Source organism: Aythya marila (genome assembly GCF_965140915.1).
Source record: "Aythya marila genome assembly, chromosome: 6".
NCBI classification, from domain to species: Eukaryota; Metazoa; Chordata; class Aves; order Anseriformes; family Anatidae; genus Aythya; species Aythya marila.
In genome coordinates this window covers 1149754-1173378 of record NC_139047.1, presented here as the reverse complement: position 1 = coordinate 1173378, position 23625 = coordinate 1149754, and the positions used below count along the sequence as shown (strand labels likewise).

Sequence of the window (23625 nt, the reverse complement as noted above, 5' to 3'; positions counted from 1 at the left end):
CTTGGTCTGCATCTTATTTTTCTAAAACTATTTGCTTCTGAAAAAGCAAATGCCAGATTTAATGAGTGTTTTTGCTTTATCTTGGATATTTTCTTTTTCAGGCAGTGTCAGCAGCAGAAGATTGAAATCTATTTTGTCTTCTGTGTATTTAAAAAAAATGAAGTTGCTATCAATTTTAATATTGAGAAAGGACTCCTGCTATGGTATTTGTAGTGACTTGTTATACATGTAATCCAGGGTGTATTTCTTTACTAAGGAAATTGCTGGGATGAAGCTTTTCATGGTCAGTTTGAGTGAGAGGTTAAATCAGGCAGGCAGCATGAGATTCGGCTGGCTTGATGAGTGTGAACTAGAGGACAACAGTGAGCATTGAGGAAGATGTGGGGACAGAAAGAAAAAGGAGGAGTTTAACAGAAAGGGAGATTTTTTTTTGTGCTTTTGTTATCTAGGAAGAAATGCTTGGTAGCAGTGCGAATGAGAGCACGAAGAGATGTTGGTAGAAAGCAATATAAAATATTTTAGGTATGGTTAAAACAAACGAAGAGGATTTACTAAAATTTGGCCTTTCAAGTTGCTGATAAGCATGGCTTCAAGGAACTGGATCTACAGTTGTTCAACTGTTCAACTCAAAGCACGTTTTGGGTGAATAGGCCTGAAAGCAATTTCAAATACATTTAATAGAAAGTATTGATGTTGGCCTCTCTCTTGTATGGATGGTTGTCATTAATTTCTGTTACAATACCATGAAGAAAAGTTTGCCCCTAAATCTCGCAATGGAAAGCTGTTGGCTGCAGATGTGCCTTGCTCGGAGGTCTGAGGGACAAGCAGCTTGGGGCTGGCACCTGTCATTCCCTGCCTCAGAAAGCATCACATATTTGAAACACTTGAAAGTGTCTGCTCTGAATGTCATCTCTGATAAAACAGCCCTAATGTGCTGAATTTTTCCCCCTACTGAAAATTGCCAGCTGACCATATCTTTTTTCTTTTTTTTTTTTTCTTTTTTCTTTTTTTTCCAAAATAAATACAAACTCTGTCAGCGTGTTTAATGGGGCATGGGCAGTTCTGACAGCCTGGGCAAATGGAGGTGCAACTACTCAGAGACCTGCCACAGCCATCCTGAAAACAATTAGCTGTCTGTTCCCTTGTGTTCAGCCTTTGTCAGCAGGCAATAGACAAAGATCGCTTTGTGCAGTTTGTTTTTTTTTTTTTTTTCTCTGGGTAATTAGTTTTACCATTGTGTTCCACCTTAAATATTTTCTTTTCAGAGAGGCCCTATTAGAATAAAATTTAATGTGCTTTGTTTAGGGAACTGAAATGATTTTTCAAAGGCTCTATTTTTTGTTCTTATGGTTACATTGCAGCAGTTTTGTAGAACTCACCTACTGCTGTGTCTCATGGAGGAGGCTTCAGTGATGATACCGCGTTGTAAAGGAGTTTCTGCAGAGAACAGGGAATGGAAGCACTTGAAAATAAGATGGAATATAGGCAATGCACAGAAAACATTCTTGAAAAATCTGTGAACTACCAGAAACATGGTTTAGAACAGTTTATTTCAACTTACATACAGTTTTGGTTATTATCATACATAGTGTAGCATATAATGAATCGATTCCAGTGCTGTCATCCATTCCCCATATACATCCAAGGGTAGTGCAGCATGCCATCTGCAGAGCTGCTCTTGAGACCTTTCCTCTCCACCACGAGAGGACTCTTCTCCTTTGGCTCCACATCACCCATGGCCAGGCATTGAAAGAAGCCCGCTCAGGTGGGGGCAGCACGTGGGATGCACCTTATAACCTGTCGAACCTTGTATTCAGTGATCATGCTGGGGGGGGAATGAAAAGAAAAAAGGAGCTGTCAGTGTGAAGAAAAGGGATGGGGCCCAGCTGCACGTGACAGATGGCAGAATTATTCACTGCAAACACTTAACCTGTGAAGTTAGAATTTTTTTGGTTGAGATTTTTGCATGGACAGATTGTGGTTTCTTATCACACTATATTCATTTGCTGATGCAAGCATGTGTGAACTCAGGGACACTTGTGCAGTTTGCTTGTCAGTTCAGCGTTACCTTTCCTCTGAGATTAAATGCTTGAAGCATTTGAAAATCAAACGTTATAAACAAGTTATAATAAATGTTCCTGTTGTTACCTATTCTTCTGGCTCTTGTGCATGTAGAATTTTTTCTAGCAAAATGAAGGCCTCTTTACAGGAACTGGTTGTGATTATTTTGTAACAGGTAAGGAAAGGCAGCGCTTCTGTTAGTACAGTTGAGGGAAGGCAAGTTGGAGTTAACCTCTCTGCTAATGTAGAGATGGACCGGGGATTTTTGAGAAGTGAAATAGTAGCTGTCACGCTGTTGTAGACACCGAGGTATGTAATGACAGTGATATTTTGACACAGGGATTGGTCCACGCATGCTAGCAGAAGTCTGCAGAGGTGTGTGTAGAGAGGACCTGCTCTTCTGTCTGTTTTCCTTTCAGATTCAGTCCTTGCCTCGATGCAGGCATGACAGTTATTTATTCCCAGGGAGGAAGCCCATTTTCCCAGTTTATGTAAATACAAAATGACTAAATAGATTTTTGGTGAGCTTTTCCACTGAAATCTGTATTTCAACTGGGACAGTGTCATCCCCAAAGGGCCATTTTTCACAATTCTCTGAACAGCTGAAAACAAGGGATATTGCAGAGCATAATGCTCACTGCCAAGAAAGTGTCATAACGCACTGACGTCAAACGCAGTCCGGTACATGGACACTGAATTCATAGCTGCCTTAAAGAGCTTTCTATCCAAAATTGGACATAGACTGGGAAAGCAATTACCCTTTTTCTTTCTCCTTTTCTTGTAATTCTCTCTCTTTTCCCACCACTCTCTCAATTTCTCTCTGAGAGCCACATCCATTAGACCCTTCTAAAATAGGAAAATGGTCACATCAGAACTTCTCTTACAGAATGAGATTCCAGTTGGGTGCTTTAGATGGCCTGATTCAGCACAAGCATGTTGAAAGCTGCCCCCTCCCCCTGTTCCTCCACTGTTTCTGTTGTTTTGTAGAGAACTGGCATTCATGCACCAGGTCACATTCTACAGTGCTCTGACACCATATTTCCCCAGAAATACTTGGAAGCAAAACCATAAAATTAGAGCTTAAAGTAAATTTTCTTCAGTTCCTTTTGCAGAGATTTCCAGCTAATGTAACCATCCCTGATAGCTGTTCCTCTAACTAGGCTGTTGCGGGTAAAGGCTCAGATACAGAAAACTGGCTTGGAGGGCACTGGGACACTGGCAAAGCTTAGTAGGTGGCCAGCATTCCTTCCCATGTCCTGACACCATGGGGACATCCTCTTAACAAGACTTGCTGGCACATGATTAATTGTCTGGCAGTTTCATGTCCCAAATGGCTGCAAGAAATGCTTGATGCTAAAGAGGGAATCCTGCTGAAATTTTCATGAGCTTAATTTGCACTTCAGATGTTTTTCCAGTTGGCTGTGTTTCTGTAGCTTTTTTCTTTTTCTTTCGGTAGCAATAGAAGTGTGATATGGTACTACTTACCAAGACAAAATTCTTCATTGTCTAAAGCAGGCATAAGAGACTGGGACAACAGCAAAGAGGAGACACCTCAGTGGGAAGCTCCTATTGGATTTTTTTTTTAATATGTTTTGTTGGTTTCTGTTCTAAACTTTGGAATATTTATGAGAAGATTCTTTGAACTGTCCTTTCTGTATCATTTATCTTCCCAGCAGGAGCAGTACTTTAATTTGCCACCAGGAGCTTTCCTTGTTTTTTTTTTTTTTTTATGTTTTTTTTTTTTTTTTTTTTTTTTTGTGGTGAGACTGCTGTGTTAATTTTCTCTCCCCTTTTAAATTTGTAGAATAGCTTCTAGTAAAAGGAAGAAATTGGTTTCTAGCACAGGAGTTCATTAAAGTAAAAAATAATAACATTTTTTGTTCATTTTGTATTGATCTTGTGATTAAACTGTCTTTAGTACACACAAGCAGTAAGTCTTAATTTCTTGTGAGTTAAAAAACGACATCTTCAGTGTTAAAAATATTTTATATTTCACTTAAAAATTATTTATTTATCAGGATCCCAAATGGCATTGACTAGGACACCTCCTGTTTTTTGAAAGCCTCTCACCAATGACATTAAAAACCAGCCTGATGGGTTCCAGGAAGAAGACTGGGACTTAAAAAACTGCCTGGAGAGCACCACTCAGCAGTAGCCTTAGCAGAGTGAAGGTGTATGGAAAATCAGGATGCAAAGAGTGCTCATTCTTCGCATCTGAGACATGTTGCTGGATTTCATAATATTGCTGGCAAGACTGGGCTTGAAAATCTGGGACTGTTGTGTGATTTATGGCGTTACCTTCCCAGAAGAAAATCTCACATCCCTCCCCGTTATGTTTAGAGCTTCTGGTTCTTGTCTTGGCACCACAAATAGAAGTAGGTGACATCCACAAGCAGGGCTTTGGATTTGATACCAACTGGAAAAGCTGGGAGCATTCAGACTGGGAGATGGTGGAGTCATTTGAGAACCGGTGCCAAAAAAAACAACACCATACCAACCCTGTGTATCTAGATGCCATATCACAGGGCTGTGTGCCAGAGCTGATGACATGATCAGAGCATCTCCCAGGGCCCAAATGGAGGTCCCTGTAGCCAGCGTGCTGCATCTCCGGACAGCATCCTCTGCTGCAGCTGGGAAACCTGCTGAAACTGCTGTCTGCTCTCCAGTGTCTAGCACAAGGGGACACGGGATGCCAGCTGACCAGCTGAGGCTCTCACCTGCTTTCACCTGTGTGAGGCTGAGTAGTGACCAACTGTTAGCATTAATTCCAGTAAGCAGTTACCAGTAACAGCTTCTTAGCTGGTCGTACAGTGCTAACTCAGTAAATATCCCGTAAGGGATATCTACCTTGCGTGTAAGTGAAAGCGTACGAGGGGAAGGAGGAGGGAGTAGATTTTTAGTTAGAGTTTGACTGGTTTTTGATTTTTTTTTTTTTATGAGGGTATCAGTTGTGTTCCCAGGATTTGAAGAACATCTACTGTGGCAGGCTTAAAGAAACAAAAAAAATACAAAAACAAACAAACAAACAAAAGCTCCATGCTGTGATTTTATTCTTGGAAAGCAGCTACTTGCCCGTCGTACTCTTATCTGTATGAATCCATCTCTGATTCTTCGGAGTGAACATCCTTGCTTCATCCACAACAACTTGTCATTGCAATCGTTAACAGTAGAGCTAGGAAGTGTGATCTCTGACCAGCTAAAAATGTGCACCTGATTCTTGTTGGGAGCAGAAATACTGGGTACTGCGCGCAGTGTTACTGCACCTGGGAAAGACACTATAGGCCTGCCAAAGTCTTGTATCATAGTACACCCAGGATGTGTTATTTCTACCTAATGCATACATCCTAAAGAAACTTCTGAGAACAAACATCTGGTGGTGAAATAAAGGCATTATTTAACCCCAGATGCTGAGCCACGAGACTCTGAAATAACTCTCCGGATTTATCATGAGATAAAAGCAGCTTATTTTAGTCAAGAGTGCTGCTGTGTGAGAAGATAGAAGCGAGTTAAATTCTGCTGTATAATCTGGTTTTAACTGCTCTTGCTGAGGGGAGAGCAGTGAGACTTTGTCAGCATCAAAGGAGCGGAGGGCTGCTCTACCTGCTCTGCAGTAAAGGAAAATTGACATCCTGTTGCTACTTCTCTCTTAAAAGCAAACGTAACACCTTCATGTTTGATAATCCAAAGACAACTGCATCAGAAACTCCTGGGAATGAGTCCAGTAGTTGGAAGAAGACATGGTCAAAGTCATTTGTACCAAATTGCACATAAAACTCATGATTCTCAAACTTTTGTGTGTGTGTGTGTGTGTGTGTGTGTGGCATAAATGTGACTCTTGTAAACCAAGTTTGTAGTGACTGGCTGGTGGGGGGGGGGGGTTCTCGCTCCCTGTGCTGTTCAGACCAACTGCAGAACTTTTATCTGGCAGCCGAACAGCTCCTTCAACACAACATGACTACGTGCTGCAGCATGGAACAGCCAGAGGCTGGGTAGAAATTGTCATTTCTTTCTAGATGTCAAGCAAAAACATCCAAGAGAAGAAATCAACATGATGCACAGACAAGCAAGTATTAAAGAGTGAAAGGCAAAGGATACTATCTAAAGTAATACGTCTCAGGTATATCCACCAGGCGTCTTCTGTTGAAAAATAATTTTGCACTCTATAGATGTGTCAGACCTTTTTCTTTCTTTATGTTTGTGAATCTGGTAATGGATTTTATTTTTTTTCATGTTCTTGTTTATGTCAAAGTGAAGGCATAGGTGTTTTTTATTAAATTAAGCCTATCTTAGTAGTTTTGATTAGTGACAGAGATGGCAGAAGCAGAAAAATTTGGCTCTGAATTTCTCCAGAAGTTTGGGTGTGACACGGGGAAATGTCTCCTCCCTTGTATCTAATTAAAACAATAAGAAATGCTAATATGCAAGTGTCAGCTTAGTACTTTTATACCGTCTTCCACCAAAATTGTTGCAATTGACTGGTTGTGTTCTCATACTTAGTATATTTGAAAGTAGGAATGATTTTAAAAGTTGTAACATTTTGTCAAAGCTTTCAGATGGTGGCATCTGTAATTTCAGGATATAAAGTTAAGCAGTATTCTTTCATGCTGCCTGGATTTGATTGAGTTTTGCAATGTAGGTCCCAGGAGAGCAAGATTATTCTCAGACATAGTTTGCTATACAGCATGTTCTTTCCTTCTGTAACAGATGTACATGTATGTGCCGCCTTCTGCAATTTCACAGAATATAGCATTGAAACAATTTGTTTGTTTGTCTGGGCTTCTGCAGGGCTTTGGGAGGATTGTTAACAGCAAAGGAGAAAAGCAGTTGCAAGAAGGGAGGCTCAGGAAACTTGTCCCATAATGGGTATTTTGTCTGTGTTTCTCTTAGTGGTGTACTCTGGGAAGCCGCATAGATAGGGGTATCTGAAACGTGTGAGCATTCTTGGTGAAACTACCTGCCTTTTTTTTTCCCTTTTAAACTTCAGCAGCAGTGTTCAGATGCTGAAAGCTATAGAATTTAGATTAGAATTTCTCCCAAGGGAACCTCAAGAAACACTGAAGCTTTTTGAACCACCGTAGTGCATAAAGATGCGCACAGGCTTAAGTATCTCTTGAAATCAGTTCTATTCATGGCTTGGTAACATTTTTCATAGCAACTTCTGTTGAGCAAAGTATTTATTTCTCCTTGCATTTCAATAAAAGCACTGATTACGAAGGGCTTGGTTTCACATAGAATGAGTGTTGTTTGTCTCCTAACTCTGCTTACTCCTGAAATCACTTCATGTTATTGACAGAGGTGTCTCACTGATGTGAAACAGCTGTTCTTTGATTTCTGGAACAAAGATCTTCTGAGCAACTGTCTCTTAGCCTGATGTAGATCTAGGGGACCTGATATGAAGCAATGATCCAAACGTTATAGTGCTGTTTGCAGAACAGAGCTCTTCTTGAGTTTTACCCTTGTTGTACCTTTCTGTGGACGAGATGTTGCAGGAAACCATGGTAATGAAGTTGTTTTTCATTTATTTTCTGACAGATGATTCAAGAGAGCAGGGTTCTTATCGAGACGGCAGACATCACTCATGACAAGATCGTTCAGTGTCAGAAAGCAGGTAATTCTCCTCTAATGTGCAGTTCTGGATAGGAGATGGGAAACAACGTGCCATCACTTTCTTAGTTTGAGACTTGAGCATCATCTTTCACCTGATATTTAAGTGAGTATCCTCATCTTTCCGTAGCAGACTCCACCCTCCTGAAGGCTCATCTTCCAGCAGCAGTGGAGGTGTAGGATCAGGGAGAAATCCTCAGTTTTCACCTCAAGTCTATTTCTCTATCTGTTTTACAGCTCTGAAATGTCTGACAGCATTTAAATAAGTCAAATGAACTAGAAAGGAATTCAATTAAAATGAGGGAGTGGGAAGGTATGCTGCCTTTACTGAGCTCTGTTCTCTGCCATAGTTACTGTCTTAAACACAAGGGCTTTGAAACCTACTGAACCAAGCTCTCTTGCCTACCTTTACTTAATTTTGCCATTTCGAGTTGATTTTGAGCTTGGAAACAAACATGCACCAATATAATCCCTTCATGTCACAATGAATCTGTGTGGCTATGCATTATGTATTTTAGTTACATGGGCACAAGGAGGTGTAAGTAGACTTAAGGCAAATCATATTTTGCTGGTGTATGATATTGGATGTCTCTGCCTGAATTAGAGCTGTCTTGTGTGCATCAGTAGAAAGGGAGAAGATGATTTCAGAAGTGGCTGCCTGTATGCTCTGCCACGGGTTCACACTCTGTTTGCAGGATGGTCAAAATGTCTGCAATTCGCAGTTCAGCTTACTCATGCAAACCTTCTTCATCACTTGTTCAGGACAGTAAGCCAGACTCCAAACTGGGACGTTTCCTGTAGTTTCTGCTGATACACAAAAATAAACCCTGCTTGAGAGATAAGAGTCCACATTTGGTGGTAGTAAGATCTTAATCCTCTACAGCTAAACCCATCAGCTTTCATATATCAGAAACCATGCAGAATAAATCCTTGCAGTGTATTTCTATTACGAGTTTACAATGCTGAAATAAAATCTGTTTTTAGTCTAGTTGTACAGCTGCACCTTTTGTAATCTACAGCAAGCCTCAAAGGTCAGGAATGCAAACACTTGCTACTGTATTTAATTTGTGATCTCCGAAAAGTCTTCTGGGACCACAATGATCATAAATACTGTTTTATTCCAATAGGCATTTTTGGATTTGGCAAGTGACAGAGGCTACAGCCATTTGTTTCTATTAAACATAAATAATGAATGAAACTGATGCTTTATAGTAAATTCCTTAATTCACCTTTTTAATTAGAAGAAACTAGGAAACTATTTCAGTAATAGCATTTAACTGATTTTTAATGTGGTACAAGAGCAGGGTGGAACCCAGTCTGCTCTTGGAAATTCAGAGCTCTGGAGCCACGGTCAGAGCTGTGGTAGGAAAGGGAGGAGAGGCGAGCACATTTATCTTTCCGCATTTCATGGGCCTCATCTTGGGTTGTGCCTTGGCTCCTCCTGTGTATCTGCACAAACAGCATAACTCTCCTCAGCACAAAGCCTTCAACAGGTACAGAGGGTTTAGGAAATGGGACAGTGACCAGAAAATACAGCACTGATGGTCTTTCTAGCTGCTATAACTTAGAGCAGCACCAAATTATGCAGACCCTCAGGAATATCAGAGCTGTACCCACCCAGCTCTGTGCAAAGAGAGAAGGACCTGTGAAGTCCTTGTGAGCTGGGGGTTGATAACGTGGGCAGAGAACACGACACAGGACTGTATCATGGAACAGCTCGGCTTGGAAGGGACCTTAAAGATCATCTGGTTCCAACCCCCTGCCATGGGCAGGGGTACCACACACTAGATCAGGCTGCCCAGGGCCTCGTCCAACCTGGCCTTGACCCCCTCCAGGGATGGGGCATCCACAGCTTCTCTGGGCAAGAAGCATATCACCAGGCTATGTCCAACGTTGAATGCAATTCCTTTCTCCTTCCTTCCCCCAGCAAAAAGATTAATTTATTTATTCTCTTTACTGTTGTATCTCCTTGTTAATTTCTTTGTTCTCATTACTGTTGTATCTCCTTGTACTTCTGCTGGTTTTGCTTTGTTAGCCTTAAAATATTTCTGATTGAGAAGGGTGGAGAGAGATGCAGTGCTCATATAAAACCTCAGGATTTAAGACAGAGGAAAGGAGCAGGAGAGAGAGAATTGATCCCTCGCAGTGCTTGATTGCTGATTAGTTTGTTGCAAATGTTACCCAGGCAAATTGTCCAAAGAAAGTTTTAAATGTGGCAAGATGAAGCACTCATAAGTTTAGAGATGTCAGAGATACAATTGCCAGTGACATTGTTCTTCACCTCAGCCCAGTCCTACTCCTCTTGGACACGCGTTCCTACCTGACCTCTGCTTCACAGCCCAGCCTGTTTTGGTCCCTGCTCCCTGTGCTACAAGACCCTCTCTGCTCCCCCAGATGACTTCTCAGGCTGCTGAGTTTACGTTTTTTTGTTTGTTTGTTTGTTTTCATGTATGCTTTTGGCCCAATGCATTAGCAGAATGGAGGACTGAACTGCTATATGCTTTAATTGGTGCTCCTTTCCACAGCCTGATGAATGTTAGTAACTGTCTCTCTCTTGGGCAGCATTATTTCCAGTTTACAGGTGGGAAAGTGAAATCTGGGAAGGGGGAAAAACAAAGTATGCTACATAAAGGCAGGACTGCCCAAGTGGAACTGAGCACTGTTGGCCTTTGTATTTCTTCAGAGGACAAAGCAAGTCACTTGGAGGTTTTCTTTCACTTACTCGAGTGAAATTATTTGAGTCAGTTGGCACAAGGCAGCTTGCAGGGGAATCTTTCTTGAGGTGCAGTTATTTAGACTGTTTTCCAAAGGAGGTGTTGCAGGAACTCTGTTACCTTAGATATGCAAAACTTGTGAGCAAGCGAAGTTTTGGAGAATAAGCAGTACGTGTAGATGAACCTTACGTTGTGTGAGGTTGAACGCCCTCAGTGTTTCTCAGGCAGTGGCTCAGCTGCCTCCAGATTCAGTGCAAGGCAGAAGGAAGCCTATTGTCAGTCTTCCAGGAGAGCTTTGGGCAAGCTTACTTGCAGGCTGCCTTGGAGTATCAGAAGGCTGACTCCTTCAGTCACCCTGCTAAAATAGCCCCTCGGTGCTCCATGCAGGTGTTCTCTGTCAGGTGCCGATGGGGGTTTCTTTGATGTAATTTCAGTGAAGCCTGAACTTGTGAGTGACATTTGCCTCAAAACAACAGGGGAGGGAGAGCTATGAAACAACTGGAGATCGAACTCGGTTTGTTCAGCTGGGATGGGCTTCAGATATTTTGGAGTGATTTAGTGCCAATTTGGCCTTTGTAAGGTACAAATTAAGGGAACACAACCAGCTCTCTCTCCATTTTGTCTTTTCATCCACAGCAGCCTTGGAGAAATGTTTGCATACACTGCAAATCTCACAGAATTGGTGAGCTAATTGGGCTCGTTAAGGTTTTTTATCTGATCCCAGATTCTCAAGTTCTTGTATCCAGCAAAGGATTTGCAGACGTTTGCTACAAAACTAGCAATGAAATGTTGCCAATTCCCAGGTCTATGTTTGGAAGTCTCAGCTCGACAGGCTGCAGGAATACCAATCTTGTGATTAGCAGTGTGCGTTCGTGAAATAATTTGTCACTGTGGAGTACAAGGGTTTTTCTATATGCCAGTGATTATGATTAATGAGGAGCTGTGCACCTGAGTCTGTATTTGCCGTGCTGCACAGGTATCTTTCCTGTCTGCCAGACTGCCTCCCAAGGTACATCTGTTGAAGGATAGTGACAAGTGATTGCCTTTTTTCATGATACTTCCAGCAAAGCAGACTACAATCAGAAGTGCTGGAGTGGTGTTCGTGTGGGGAGCAGGCATGTGCCTTTGTAGGACCCCGGCACTGGAAAGGAGAGCCAAATACAGAATTGGAGGCAGAGCTGCAAGGCTGCACATAACACTTAAATAGAAGGGAGATGCTCTCTAGGGTGGGATCATGACAGGGAAGAGGGGGGAACACAGAAAGAGGATGTAGGAAATATCAGCTGCAAGGGCGAAAATGCTCGCTGAACATTTTATGGGGGTAATCAATCATACAGAGGGTGATGTAGCGATCTGTTTTTTAGGGATGGAATTCCATGAAGAGCTCCATAACCTCGGCACAAAGGAAGGCTTGAAAGGAAGAAAATTAAGCAAAGCCATTGAAAGCTTTGCATGGAATATCACAGTGCTGAAGGTAAGCACAGAAAGCACCGCCTTGTGTCTCGTATTAACTTTATAAGCACATCCTTGCTCTTTTTAGCTTATCTCTTGGTACTGTGTTATTAACACTGGAGACATGTTTTGTTTAAATGGGAAGTATAAATTACCCCCCAACTATTAAGATTTATCAAATACATCTAATTACAACTGTGGTTTGGAAGCTGTGGAAGGGAATTTATCTAAGCCTGCATAAAAGAGGGATAGCTCATTAGTTTGTATGCTCAGAGACCTGGTCTCAGTTGCCTGTTCTGCTTCACACAATGTGTGAATGTGACCTGTCTGAGGTCACTGGGTCTCAGACACTTGATTTGTAATATGAAGACACAGGTATCTCCTGGGGAAAGAGGGAAAAGGGGCAGGCTGTCATGAAAGTACACACAACAAATACTACAGATCCTGCAGGTGTCAGGGGTGTGCTTTGAAAGTGGAGCACCATCCAAATGGCTAAAGGAGCCGCTCTCCATCTTGGCTGCGTGGTGACACGCTGTGTAGTGAGCACCTCAGTCAGTGGGCTTTAGCTCCTGGTTCAGCACCGATCAGCCAGAGATTGCCATGGCAGCTGTATGTCTGACCTTGCGTAAAGTTGTCCAGGAACAGCCCAACGTGGAAAGAAGTGAGGAGCTGGTACAGCCCCAGCAGACGGCAAGGAGAGGACCTGAGCCAAGCATTCAGGTCATTAGCATTCAGGTCACATTTTGTTTCACAGCCTCATTTTCCACCTTGCTCTGATAGATCACACGTTGCTCACCGATGTCCCATGGCTCTCTCCCAGCTGCTTCCTCCCTCCAGCTGCCATTTAAGCAGGTTGCCTTGTCTGTGGCCCTCTGTCGCCTTTCCTGCACTGGAATCCCAGCGCAGGCCAGCTGATGAGAGGGAATTTTTACAAGATTGCTAATCAAATATATACCAAAACACAATGTGCAACAGCAGTAGCGAAATCAGCGGGAGGTGGCATGCTTCAGCCTCGTGGAGACAGAAAGAGCACTAGCAAAAAAGAGTTGCGAATGAAGAGGAACAAAAACGGATGGGAGAGGCTGTTGGTGGTGGGGAAGGGTTAGAAGAATTGGGGGACACCTGGAGTTCCTTGTGTACCTTGATTCAGTGTGAGAGAGGGAGGGAAAGAAAGTAACGGAGTCAGCACAGGCTCCGTTAATAAGACCTCCGATGAAGAGAAAAGGCAACCAATTCAAACATGATGGAAGAGACTGACCTTCTCCACACAGCATAATTAAGGTGAGTAGTTAAAGACGACGAAAAAAATAAAAATGTAATAGGCAGTTCTGTACATTACTCTGAATGCCTTTAGCTGTGTTAAGTAAAATAAATGCTTCATGCTCAGAGTCAACATAAACACAGCTGGGGTTGGTCTAAACTTTTAAATTTTTAGATGAGAAAAATTAAATTTTTCAAATGAGAAGTTCATACCTCTGAGGGTGATCTGTGATTAATGAAGATGTGAGTAGGGTATTAGAGAAACATTTCCCATGAAAAATAATTGCTGCCTAACACACACTGCCACAATCAGTGTTACGAACATTTAGTCAAGGTCAAAGAATAATTGATGTGTCATTTCTAAGCCACAGCTTCTTGGGTATTTTTTTGTTTTTTGTTTTTTTGTTTTACTTGTATATTGAAATGCCAACAGTGTATGTTGCAACTATCCTCTTGTACAAAAGTGGATGAAACACCTTTTTATTCTGACTGAAGTCCAATTCAGCACTGACAGTAGGCAAAGGAGAACCACTTTGTACTTCGGGTGTCTGATATGAGGCAGTTGGTCACCATTCTTTTTTTTTGTTTTTTTCTCCTCTTCAAGAATATTGTATTTCAGTGACCCTACCCCTAACAAACCTATTTGCTGGTTACAACTGCATCTTGTATTTGGCACTGGCTCTCCCCAGTGTGCTGGTGAGAGCTCCCCAGGAGGGTGTGGTGAGGAGAAATCAGCAACCCTTCCCCACTCAAACCCGGTGCCTGATCTCAGGGTGGTTGGGTTAAACCACAACAGTTGCATACACATTTCATTAGCATAGCGATGTAAGAAAAGAAAAAAGTGCCTGCAACATTTAGGAAATGCATCAGCTGCTTCACACTGGGTGAGGTGAGAGAAAGGCAAAACAACTCCAGGAAAAAGCTTCTTTGTGTGCTTGGGGTCGTTGGAGGCAGCTACGTCATGCAGCAGTAGTCAGCTTTGCTTGCAAGATCGTGCGAGGTGCCCATGAGCAATAGCAGGTATTGTGTTTTGCTCGTGCCTGCCAGATGATTAATAGTCTTTTCCTAGGCTGGTGAAGCAAAAGCATATTTAATGAATGTATTTATTTATAAATATTCATTGCAATAGGTAAGTTTTGAATACAAAGAATGGATGCAATAAAAAAAATTGCTTCTGGCAAAATCATTAAATAGTAACAGTGTAAGATTAAAGTATATTTTATAAAAAACACAACTGTGGGCATTCTTCATGTTTAAAAATCCCCTGGGGTACTTTTATGAGGTGTGTAATGAGAACGAATCAAAACAATATGTTTTTTTTTTCCTTAGTTTATATAATGTAATTACATATTAGTAATACTCACCAGAAGGACAAACTATTTGCCAGAACATAAAAATGTTAGTAAAACAGGGAAGCTACAACTCGCTGACAGTCGAACAAGTCAACTTTGACACATATTATTAAAATGGTACGTCTTTTTGTATGTTCCATGTAAAATAGTGTCAGACATCCCGTTAGTAATACTGAGAGGCACAACGTAATTAAAGTAGACAGAAGAATCATGTTCTTATAGCAAAATCAGTTGCTAGGATCCTAAGTGTAGTCTTGCTTTTGTTGTTATTTCTATTTCCATGCACCTCTGTTTCGGTGCCTCCATTTTTCTTTCTGAGTTTAAGTTCCACTAACATGCAAATGTGGCAAGAAGCATTTGATTTGCCACCCGAGGCAAGCCCCCATGCTAGGAACTACTTGTTTCATCCTGATGGATACAGTAAAACTGCTCTATGGGGGTCTGCTTGGCAAGTAAGCCGAGCAAGGTTCACGTGAGGTTCGGGTTTATTGCTCTCATGTGGATGTGCTTTGTCTGTCCGCAAACATGTCTTCCTGGGCTATCTGTGCTTTGGTAGATCAGCAGATACCAAGTGCAGTAACAGTGCCACCAAATACTTGGCCGCATGTTGATGGTAAATATCTAGTTAGTATACCTACATACGGACTTATTTATAGACAAAACACGGAAAGAAAAAGTGGCATTTACTGCTTTGATCTACTGAAGGAGAAAAAAAACACAAAGGTTTGTGTCTAGTCTTTGCTCTGAAATGCATTCATGTTTTTAAAACCTTTTTGCTTCCCATGATAACATTTTGCTTCTAGTGCCATAAGTGTGTTCTGTGTGATTAGGACTCCCAACTATTATTGTGTGCTGTTTGTCACACTGCCAGGCAACAGGACATCAAGAGGTTAATTTCAGAGATCTTTTCATCACCTGTCCATCAGTGTATCTGCTAATTAACTTGCATTTAAATTAGTGCTGATTAGATATATAAAGAGAGGTTGCTGAATGCAGAAGGCATGCAATTATTAAATTGCAAATGCAATTCACTCTGAGGGAGAAATCTGCAATTTTATGACATAGTCATCAGCAACGCTAGCTCTGGTATAGTGTTGTTACGGAGCAAAACTGTGCATTAATAGTGATTCTGGATGATGATGTCCACAAATGACCTGTTTCTTCATCAGAGTCATTTGTGACAGCCTTTTGCTGCTTGAGAGATGTGCAGCATTCAGACCTCTCACTTGGGTGGTGGAGACTCAGATCACTCTTGTGATCTTGTCACTCCAAGAACCTTGAGGCTTCTTGGAAATAAAGACTGTGAAAGGACCTAGTTCTTCCAAAGGATCAGCAGCATCTCTCTGCATGGTGCCACTGTGCCCAAGGATGTTCTTGCACAATAATCACTGTCAGATACATTGCTTTTCTTCCTAAAGAAAATTGACTCCAAGAGGCTTCTTGGAGTGACAAAAGCCCGATTTCTGAAGGATGTACATACAGACAGGCGTATACTTATCTAGCTTCACCTAATCTGAGCTGAATTTTGCATCACTAAGAAGGTGTCAATTTTCTTTAGGAAGAAAAACAATGTATCTGACAGTGATTATTGTGCAAGAACATCCTTGGGCACAGTGGCACCATGCAGAGAGATGCTGCTGATCCTTTGGAAGAACTAGGTCCTTTCACAGTCTTTATTTAAAGATTATTATATTACAGTATGGCACTGTTTTTGATGTATACTGCACAGTACTCTAAAGCCATCTGGTAAGTAGGATTTGCTTGTTTCCACATCAGTCCTTTTTTTTTTAGTTAGGCAAGAACCCATGGTTTTGCTGCTTGGCATGCTACAGAGTGGACCCCAGAGCAGTGTGGCATTTTCATGAGGACATTTCATGTAATTAATCTTGACTGCAACAATATATTCTACACCATGTCGTACAATTGCTGCCAAAGGATTTGCATGACATTTTACTCTCCAAGAATTAAGCTACAACCAAGTGAAATTGTGAGCACCTGTAAAGTTGCTGTATTCCACATACCGTATATTTCTTTCCCTGTGTCAGTTAGGCTCCCACCTGTGCCTCCCCAAAGTATCCTCATATCTGACATTTCTTGTTTTCCCAGCATCTCTCTGTGAACAAAAGCACATTGGTGCTCAGTCTGTGAAACTGCAAAAATAGATGCAATGCAAGCCACGGTGGCTTAGCAACAAATTCTGGTGATTTGCTGTCACCTTGTGACACTGATAGTCCAGCAAGAGCAGTAAGGCAGGAGCAGTTTGAGTGGCACGGAGAGTTCTCACTTGCCTCTAAATGCAGGCTAGCTGGATTATTTTGTGCCTACTCAGCTCCAGATCTACCTAGATAAATATGTTTTGAATGTGGTTACCCTGAAGGCTCATTTTCCAGAGATGTCTCTGCTGCTGTCTAGTCCCCATGTGGTTTGCATTTCCGTTGTTGCTGCAGTTCAGTGTTGTTTTTAACTTTCAAAGTTTAACTTCTCTGGGCTGCATGACCTGGCTGTTTCTGAAGTACCTCCTGCATTGCTCAGTCTGGCTCAGCTGCAGCTCAGGTTGGCTGAGCCCAACAGACTTCAGTGAGATGATAGATTTTGCAAAGGTAGGAGGAAATACAGAGCTGGGCTAATTATTCACACAGTTACTAGATCAGGTTTGTCTTTTACATGTTAACTGAAGGACAAAGAAGGAAAAAAAAAATAACATAAAAAGGTTGATGGAGAGGGTGCTAAATTGAAGGGTAAGAGGTCCAGTCAGCATCTGCTTATTCTTGTAAATGCTGGCCTGCTTAACTGGATTCATTTTATTTAACAGTAAAGGGAAAGGTCAGGGAGGACAGAAGTGTTTAGGTTGCTCCTTGTTGAGCACGTGAAGAGCTTGGAAGAATGGCCTAGGATGGGAATGTGGCTCATTCCTGGGTCCTTGTGTGGCCAGAAGATGGTGGCATGTGTGGTGGAGGCTTCTGGCTGCAGGAGGCTGCCTGTGCTCTGATGCTCAGGATGCCCCTGTTTATAGGGGGTTTATGCCTTTTGGGATGTGTTTGGTGATTTTTCTGGGACCAAGGTGGGGTTTAGAGTCCTTTAAATGATACTGAGTTAGAAAATAGGGAAGCAACAGCATGTGATTTCCACACAAAGCTCTTCTGATCAGTGGTTTTTGTATATAGACAAACCCAAACCACGAATTATTAGGTAGGTGGATCCTTCTTGTACTTAGAGTGCTGTTCCCTGCTGATTAGGTTGGTAACTGCCTCCAGGAGCTCTCCTTCATACTGCTCACTAGTTTTTACCTTTCTTGCCCAAAGCCTAAAAGTAGGAATGCTCCTGCAGAGCTCATTAAAAGACACTTGGTCTCGGTGGATCTTGTCAGCTGTATCTGGTGATGGAAACTTCTCAAGTTACTTTAACAGTGTGTATCAGGGTAAAACAATTGTAATCCCAGTTTCTCAGCAGTACTAGTTAATCAGATGGAATATCCTGTTCTTCTGGGCTGTCAGCCAGGCTGCACGAGCATTGCTCCAGGGAGGGTGCAATCTCATACAAGTACAGCGCAGACTCTCCAGGTACCTGACTGCTCCGTGCGAGCTTTTGAAGACCTAATCCTGTTTCTGACAAGGTCTCTGTTTTCTTGGCCAAGGAAAATTTCAAGACATAAATCAGATTTAGAGCAATTCAAATATTCACATGCTTAAAATATATGTGAAGGCCACCCAGGCATTCTTTTATCAGCACACACCAAATGCTGGCAACTGAAGAGACTAGTAGGGAAAGGGAGAGCAGCAACTGCCAGAGTTCACAGCGCTGGCTCCCTTGTGATACCTTGAATCTCTCAGGAGATGTGCCACCGCATGGAGTGCCAGCATGGCTCTCAGTTTGACAGAGAGAAGAGACTTCATCCCATGTTAGTTATTCCTGTTTTGTTGTCCAGTACTGGCATAAGAGGAGTGCTTTGTTGACTGGCAGGAAGCAATGGTCCAGACACTCAGGTCAGGCAAAGTAAGAGCCCATCAAATATATACAGAACAACAGTAACTTTGGGACAAGAGCAGATTAGAGAAGTGAAAGATGGTATGAAATGCCTCTGATGATATCTTGTCTTTGCTCACTTTTCTTGTGTTTGACTAAAGTAAACCAGAGAGAAATGGCAAGAAATATTGCAAGGTGCCTTTTATTTCCAGTGATGGGACAAATTGCCAGAAGCCGCGGACATGAAGCTGCCACTGGCCAACACGTGGAGCACGTCACGTTGCAGTGTTGGTAAGAGGCAGGGCCAGGAGCCTGCGGTGTCACTGTGCCTGATGCTCCTTGTGCCAAGGCCACCTTGGTGGCATGGCTTGGAGCCCAGCAGAGGGTTGGCATGCTGAAGTCCCCTGTGTAGAAGGCGGATTTTAGCATCACTTCACAGAAGCTTGTCAAGATGTTTAAATAGCCCTTGTCTGCCAAAATAGATGTCTCAGTCTCTTCTGGTGTAGGTTGGCTGCTTGCTGAAGCCCCCTGCTTGATCAGGTCCTGCCTTGGGTTCCCCTTGTGCCTCCCTGTCATCACTGACTTTCCTGGCTCTTCTCCTCGACCCTAACTCCTTGTTCCCTTTGTGTCGCTCCAGCCCTATTCACCATTCTTATTCTGTTCAGGGCATCCCTTCATTTCTACTGTTTACCATAGCCCCAGGCAGTGAAATGATGTGCATCATCTCACTCACTTTAAAACAGTTGGAGAACTCCATTTAAAGTATAGTACTATGTTTATGAAGATAAACACATGAAGATATGTTTATGAAGATATATAAAAAAGAGAACCAGTAAATAGTGCATGGTGTTGTTCACTGCCAAAGTGTTTGTTTCACCCGTGTGTCAGGTTCTTCCCCATCCTTGACCTGGACGAGGCTTTGCGTGGCTCTGAAGCTGCCCCTGTTTGTGACCCAATTCACGTGAGTTTGTCGCTCCAGGTCCACACCAGCTTTCCCCTGGGGTGTGGGAGCTGGCACGGCTCTGCGCTGCTGGGGCAGACGCAGCCTTCACCACAGCTGCTCTCCTCTTGGTTCTCCACCAACTTGGCGCTGGTTTTAATACCTAGTTGCAAAGACCAGCGTCTCTCACATTTGTGGGCCATCCTGTACAAAGGCTGCGCAACTGGAAAAGTAATTAATAATGTTCAGGTGAAGATGTGTGACTGCAAAGAGAATTTGTTCTATGAGAGCTGCTTTGAGCAGTAACAGGATTATCACCTGTGAGGAGGTTATTTGAAAAATCAGCAGATATGATTACAAGTACCTTGAGGGAACTTGTCTTTTGAGGAAAGTGAGCTCTTTCTGCACGTGTGTGTGTCTGAGCTGAGCTTAAAAATGGGTAGAAGTAAGAAAAGAAAAATGAAATCCAAAACAGCTGAATGGAACAACCTTTGTAGATGGTTCCCCACTGAAGAAGGCTTACATGAAACTAGGTCACTACCATCTCCCATCCTTTGAAGGAGACAGTGAAGGCAGGAACTGCAAGTAGTGTAGGAACTTCAGCAACTTCTTCTACCATCCCCTCCCCTGCACCGGTGACATTTGCATCTGAGACACAGATATCAAAGGCTGCTGCACCCGGCAGTAGAGTTAATTAACACAACTTGGAAGACGTGGAAGTCAGGAATCTTATTTGTGCAGATCTGACAACGTGACCTCATTCAGAAGAATTAAAAGGGCTGTATTGAAAGTATATGTTTCAGCTGAAATTTGCACATTTCATCCTTTTATCTGTCACTAGCTGAACTAACAAAGAAAGGAAATGAGGAGCTGTCTCTGACAGGTCGCATTATAAACTGCAGCGAGCTGTCATCCTGCCAGGCAGTTGGGCAGTTGCTGGAGGGGACAAGAGCCTTTCAGCTGGGTCCCTGCCCCACCAGTGGCATTGGGCTGGCAGCGGGCTTGTGCCCCCTGCGATGCCCCTGCCCCAGCCCCTCATGGCAGCGAGGGGCTTGGTGAGACCTCTTCCTTCTCAGGTTGGCCATGTCCCTTGGTACCTCGCCTGGGTCGCCTGGGTGGGGATTCAAACACAGAGGACCTCAGTGGTCCCCTCCTTTGCTCTCTTGCATTCACTGTTGATTTCATTTCAGGGTGATCAGTTAAACAGGGTGATATTATTTATGTGCTGAGACGCATAAAATGGATGTTTTTTCTTGGGCACAGTTGGTTAGATTTGTCTGTATCAACTTGGGCACTGACTATTGCGTAGGAAACTCCAGTTATCTCTTTATACAACTTGGAAGATTCCTTATGTCCCTTAAATAATGTATGAAAAGAGAGATTCGGTTGCATGGTTATTTATTATTGAAAAGACGTGCTACATTTTAAAATTATTTCAGTTGTAGTTTAATCTCCATTATTTAGCAGATTCACATTACAACCCAGGATGTGCTGTTGCTGTGCTGGTCTTGTCCCTCCCCAGCTGACACGCGTTGTTGCTTCTGGCCTGTGCAGAGATGAGGCTGCGTGCCTGGCAGGGCATTTTGCCTTCCTTATGTTTTAAATTGTTAAATGCCATTGCGAATCAGCATCACACATCCTGATAAAGGTCTGGTGGAGCTGTGATTGTTTCTGAGCTACCGAAAGGCAGGTAAAATAAACTCCCTTTGTTTTCCTCTAAACAGGGAGCTCGTATGCACCAGCTCGGTGCCCTGCCCAAGCAAGGGTAACCCACAGGGCTCTGGAAGGACATTTACCTGAAGTGTTTGTGTTCCTAAGCTGTTAAATTCACCAGCTGATTTAGATGACAGGGCTGTGTGCAATGGGGGAGCTTCTTTCGGCAGCCTGCGCATGCATTGTCGTCGTACGAGGGTGCCTGTGTCTGAGCCAAGGGCTCTGTGACTTAGTTATCCATCCCGGGACAGAGCAAGCGGGGCTCTATGCTGGAAGCCTCCAGACACAGTGAATTTTCCCAATTTTGTGCAAGGCTGTTGAGTATCAGGGAGAGACTGGGGGACAGATTTGTGCGTGGGGGAGGGCCCTACGAAGGGATCACATGTATGTTGCTTTTTTTCTAGTGTTTACTTGTTGTTGAATCTCAGTGGTGTAGTTCTGGGAACTTTAAACCAGCTCTAGTCTGAAATGGTTGCAGGTGAATGTAAACCCTGGTGTGTGCCAGGAGGTTAACGTCTTCTAAAAATTACCTTTGTTGTATTTTTTGAGCTCACTACAACAGATCACATATAGTTTCTGAGTGTTCTGTTTGTGTCTTCACATAAAGGATGTGAAGTTGACTGCCCCTTTTCTGAAGTGAATTACATGCCTGTGTCTACAGAATGGTGCTCCCCGCAGGCAGAACGGGTGTCTAATTGAAGCTGATCCCACAGGGGGCTCAGGAGGTGATGAAAGCTGACATTTGCTCCACTGAAACTTCCCCTTCTCCTGTTGCTGACAGGGTGTTTCTGGTTTTCCCTGGCACTGTCAGTGGCCTCAGTCACATCTGGTAACGTACTTTACAACTGTTTTACTGAAGCCAGGGGCTAGCATACCTCTTTATGAATGACAAGTCCTCCCCTCCTCCCTCATCGACATACGCAGGAATCCTCTCTGCATTTGTCAGGATGTGTATGATGCCATTGCTAGCAAGGACCTTTGTGGCTTTTTGTGCACTTATATGAGGAGTCAAAAGAACTGAATTCTGAATCTAGCAGGCAGTGACTTGCTTGTGTGACCTTCCCCATTTCAATATGAGTCCTAATTCCATTTTTGCCTCCTTACATTGAAATGAGAAAATGTTCATCCATGCTGCTAACGTATTCCAAGGTCTGTGGTTAACAGAATAAAACGCTCTTTAGCGCAATGGTGATATTGATTCATTTTTGTAGTCTGGGGTCACTGGCTGTTGAGTAAAGACTTCCGTGTTAACATATACATTTATTGGCAATATGGATCTGTGGATCGGGCTTAGGCAGCCAGTGGAAAGCCACAAACTGCATTAAACAGAAATCGTAGGTGTTTCTTTGCAGTTATTCTTCCCCAGCAGCACTGGTGGATCCTGTAAGTTGCAGCCATGGCAAGTGTTCCCAAAAATGTGCGCAGGAGCTGTGTGGCAGTGCTTGAGGAACAAGAGGCTGCAGTGCTTGCAGGTGAAAGTAAGCTTTGCAGTTTCCCAATCCACTGTAGAGTAATCTTGTTCCATATCCTTGACAACTACAGCTTTCTTTTTCTTGGATCATGTGAAATGAAGTGTAAGATGATGAGTCCTAGGTGAGGGCTGGAGCCAACGGTGATGCTCTCTACTATGGGTTACTGCCCACTTCACAGGGTCCTGTGGGATTTGTTTGGTGAGAAAAGTTGAGACAAAAGCAGAGACTGTTGCTGTGGCAGGTTCTGTTTATTTTTAGATCACAAAAAGAAAAAGGCAGCATTGCTTATGTCAGGCTACGTACACAAGAGAGCAGACTTAGAGAGACACAACAGTCAGACATAAAAGAGTAAATTAAAAAGGCCTGTACTCAGGATCCTCCATGTTACAGATCAGAAATAGGTCCCATGTTGGCAGGAGAAGCTTACTGATGCACTGTGGGTCACTCTGCATGACAGTTATGTGCTCTGCGTGTTCTCGTCTGGTGTTGCCCAACTCCTGCTCCTTAGACCTGTGGTCTGCTCATGCCGGTGTACCGAGAGGAGGTGAGCCAGATGAAGGCGATGAAAAGCACCTGAAAAAGTCACGTTTGTGCAGGCTCCTTTGGGATGGCTTGGAGGCCCCACAGCATGGGAACCATCTCCTAGAAGTCACACTGGTGTGAATCCAGAAGACCTCTACTGACTGGCCTTGCAAGAGGTGGTTCAATAAGGATTTTTAGTGCTCCATGTAGTTATCTAAATGGAGGAGGAAAAGATTCTTTAAGTTTTGTAATTTCTTTCCCAAAGCTGTGACTAGGCAGTTGGGTATAGATCCCCTGCTCCGGGCATCTGCACATTGTTCTAGTTTTGACTGCTCCAGGCCATCTCTATGGGTAACACAAGGAGGTCGCCAAAGACCATTCCCAAAGCTAGGTGCCCTCAACACCCCCTTGATGTCCCTTTTATCTTTATTTTTTAGACAGAGACCTCACAGTCTTGTTTAGTAAACTGTGATAAATAAAGCATAGGACTCAGTTGAGGTCCATAATCATATGCTTTGCTTTGCTGAACAAAATTCAGATGAGCTGTCTGAACAAGGTGTACTTGTCAGAGA

General features: G+C 43.0%; 1 protein-coding gene across 3 annotated transcripts in view; it reads left to right on the top strand.

Moving 5' to 3' along the window:
• PLCL1 (phospholipase C like 1 (inactive)) overlaps positions 1 to 23625 on the top strand; it is a 189027-nt gene that overhangs the window by 153421 nt on the left and 11981 nt on the right. For all 3 annotated transcript variants that reach the window (XM_082763097.1, XM_082763098.1, XM_082763099.1), the window contains exons 4-5: positions 7594 to 7669; positions 11744 to 11853. In XM_082763097.1, the coding sequence (XP_082619223.1) occupies positions 7594 to 7669; positions 11744 to 11853 (186 nt within the window). The remainder of the gene's footprint in view (positions 1 to 7593; positions 7670 to 11743; positions 11854 to 23625) is intronic.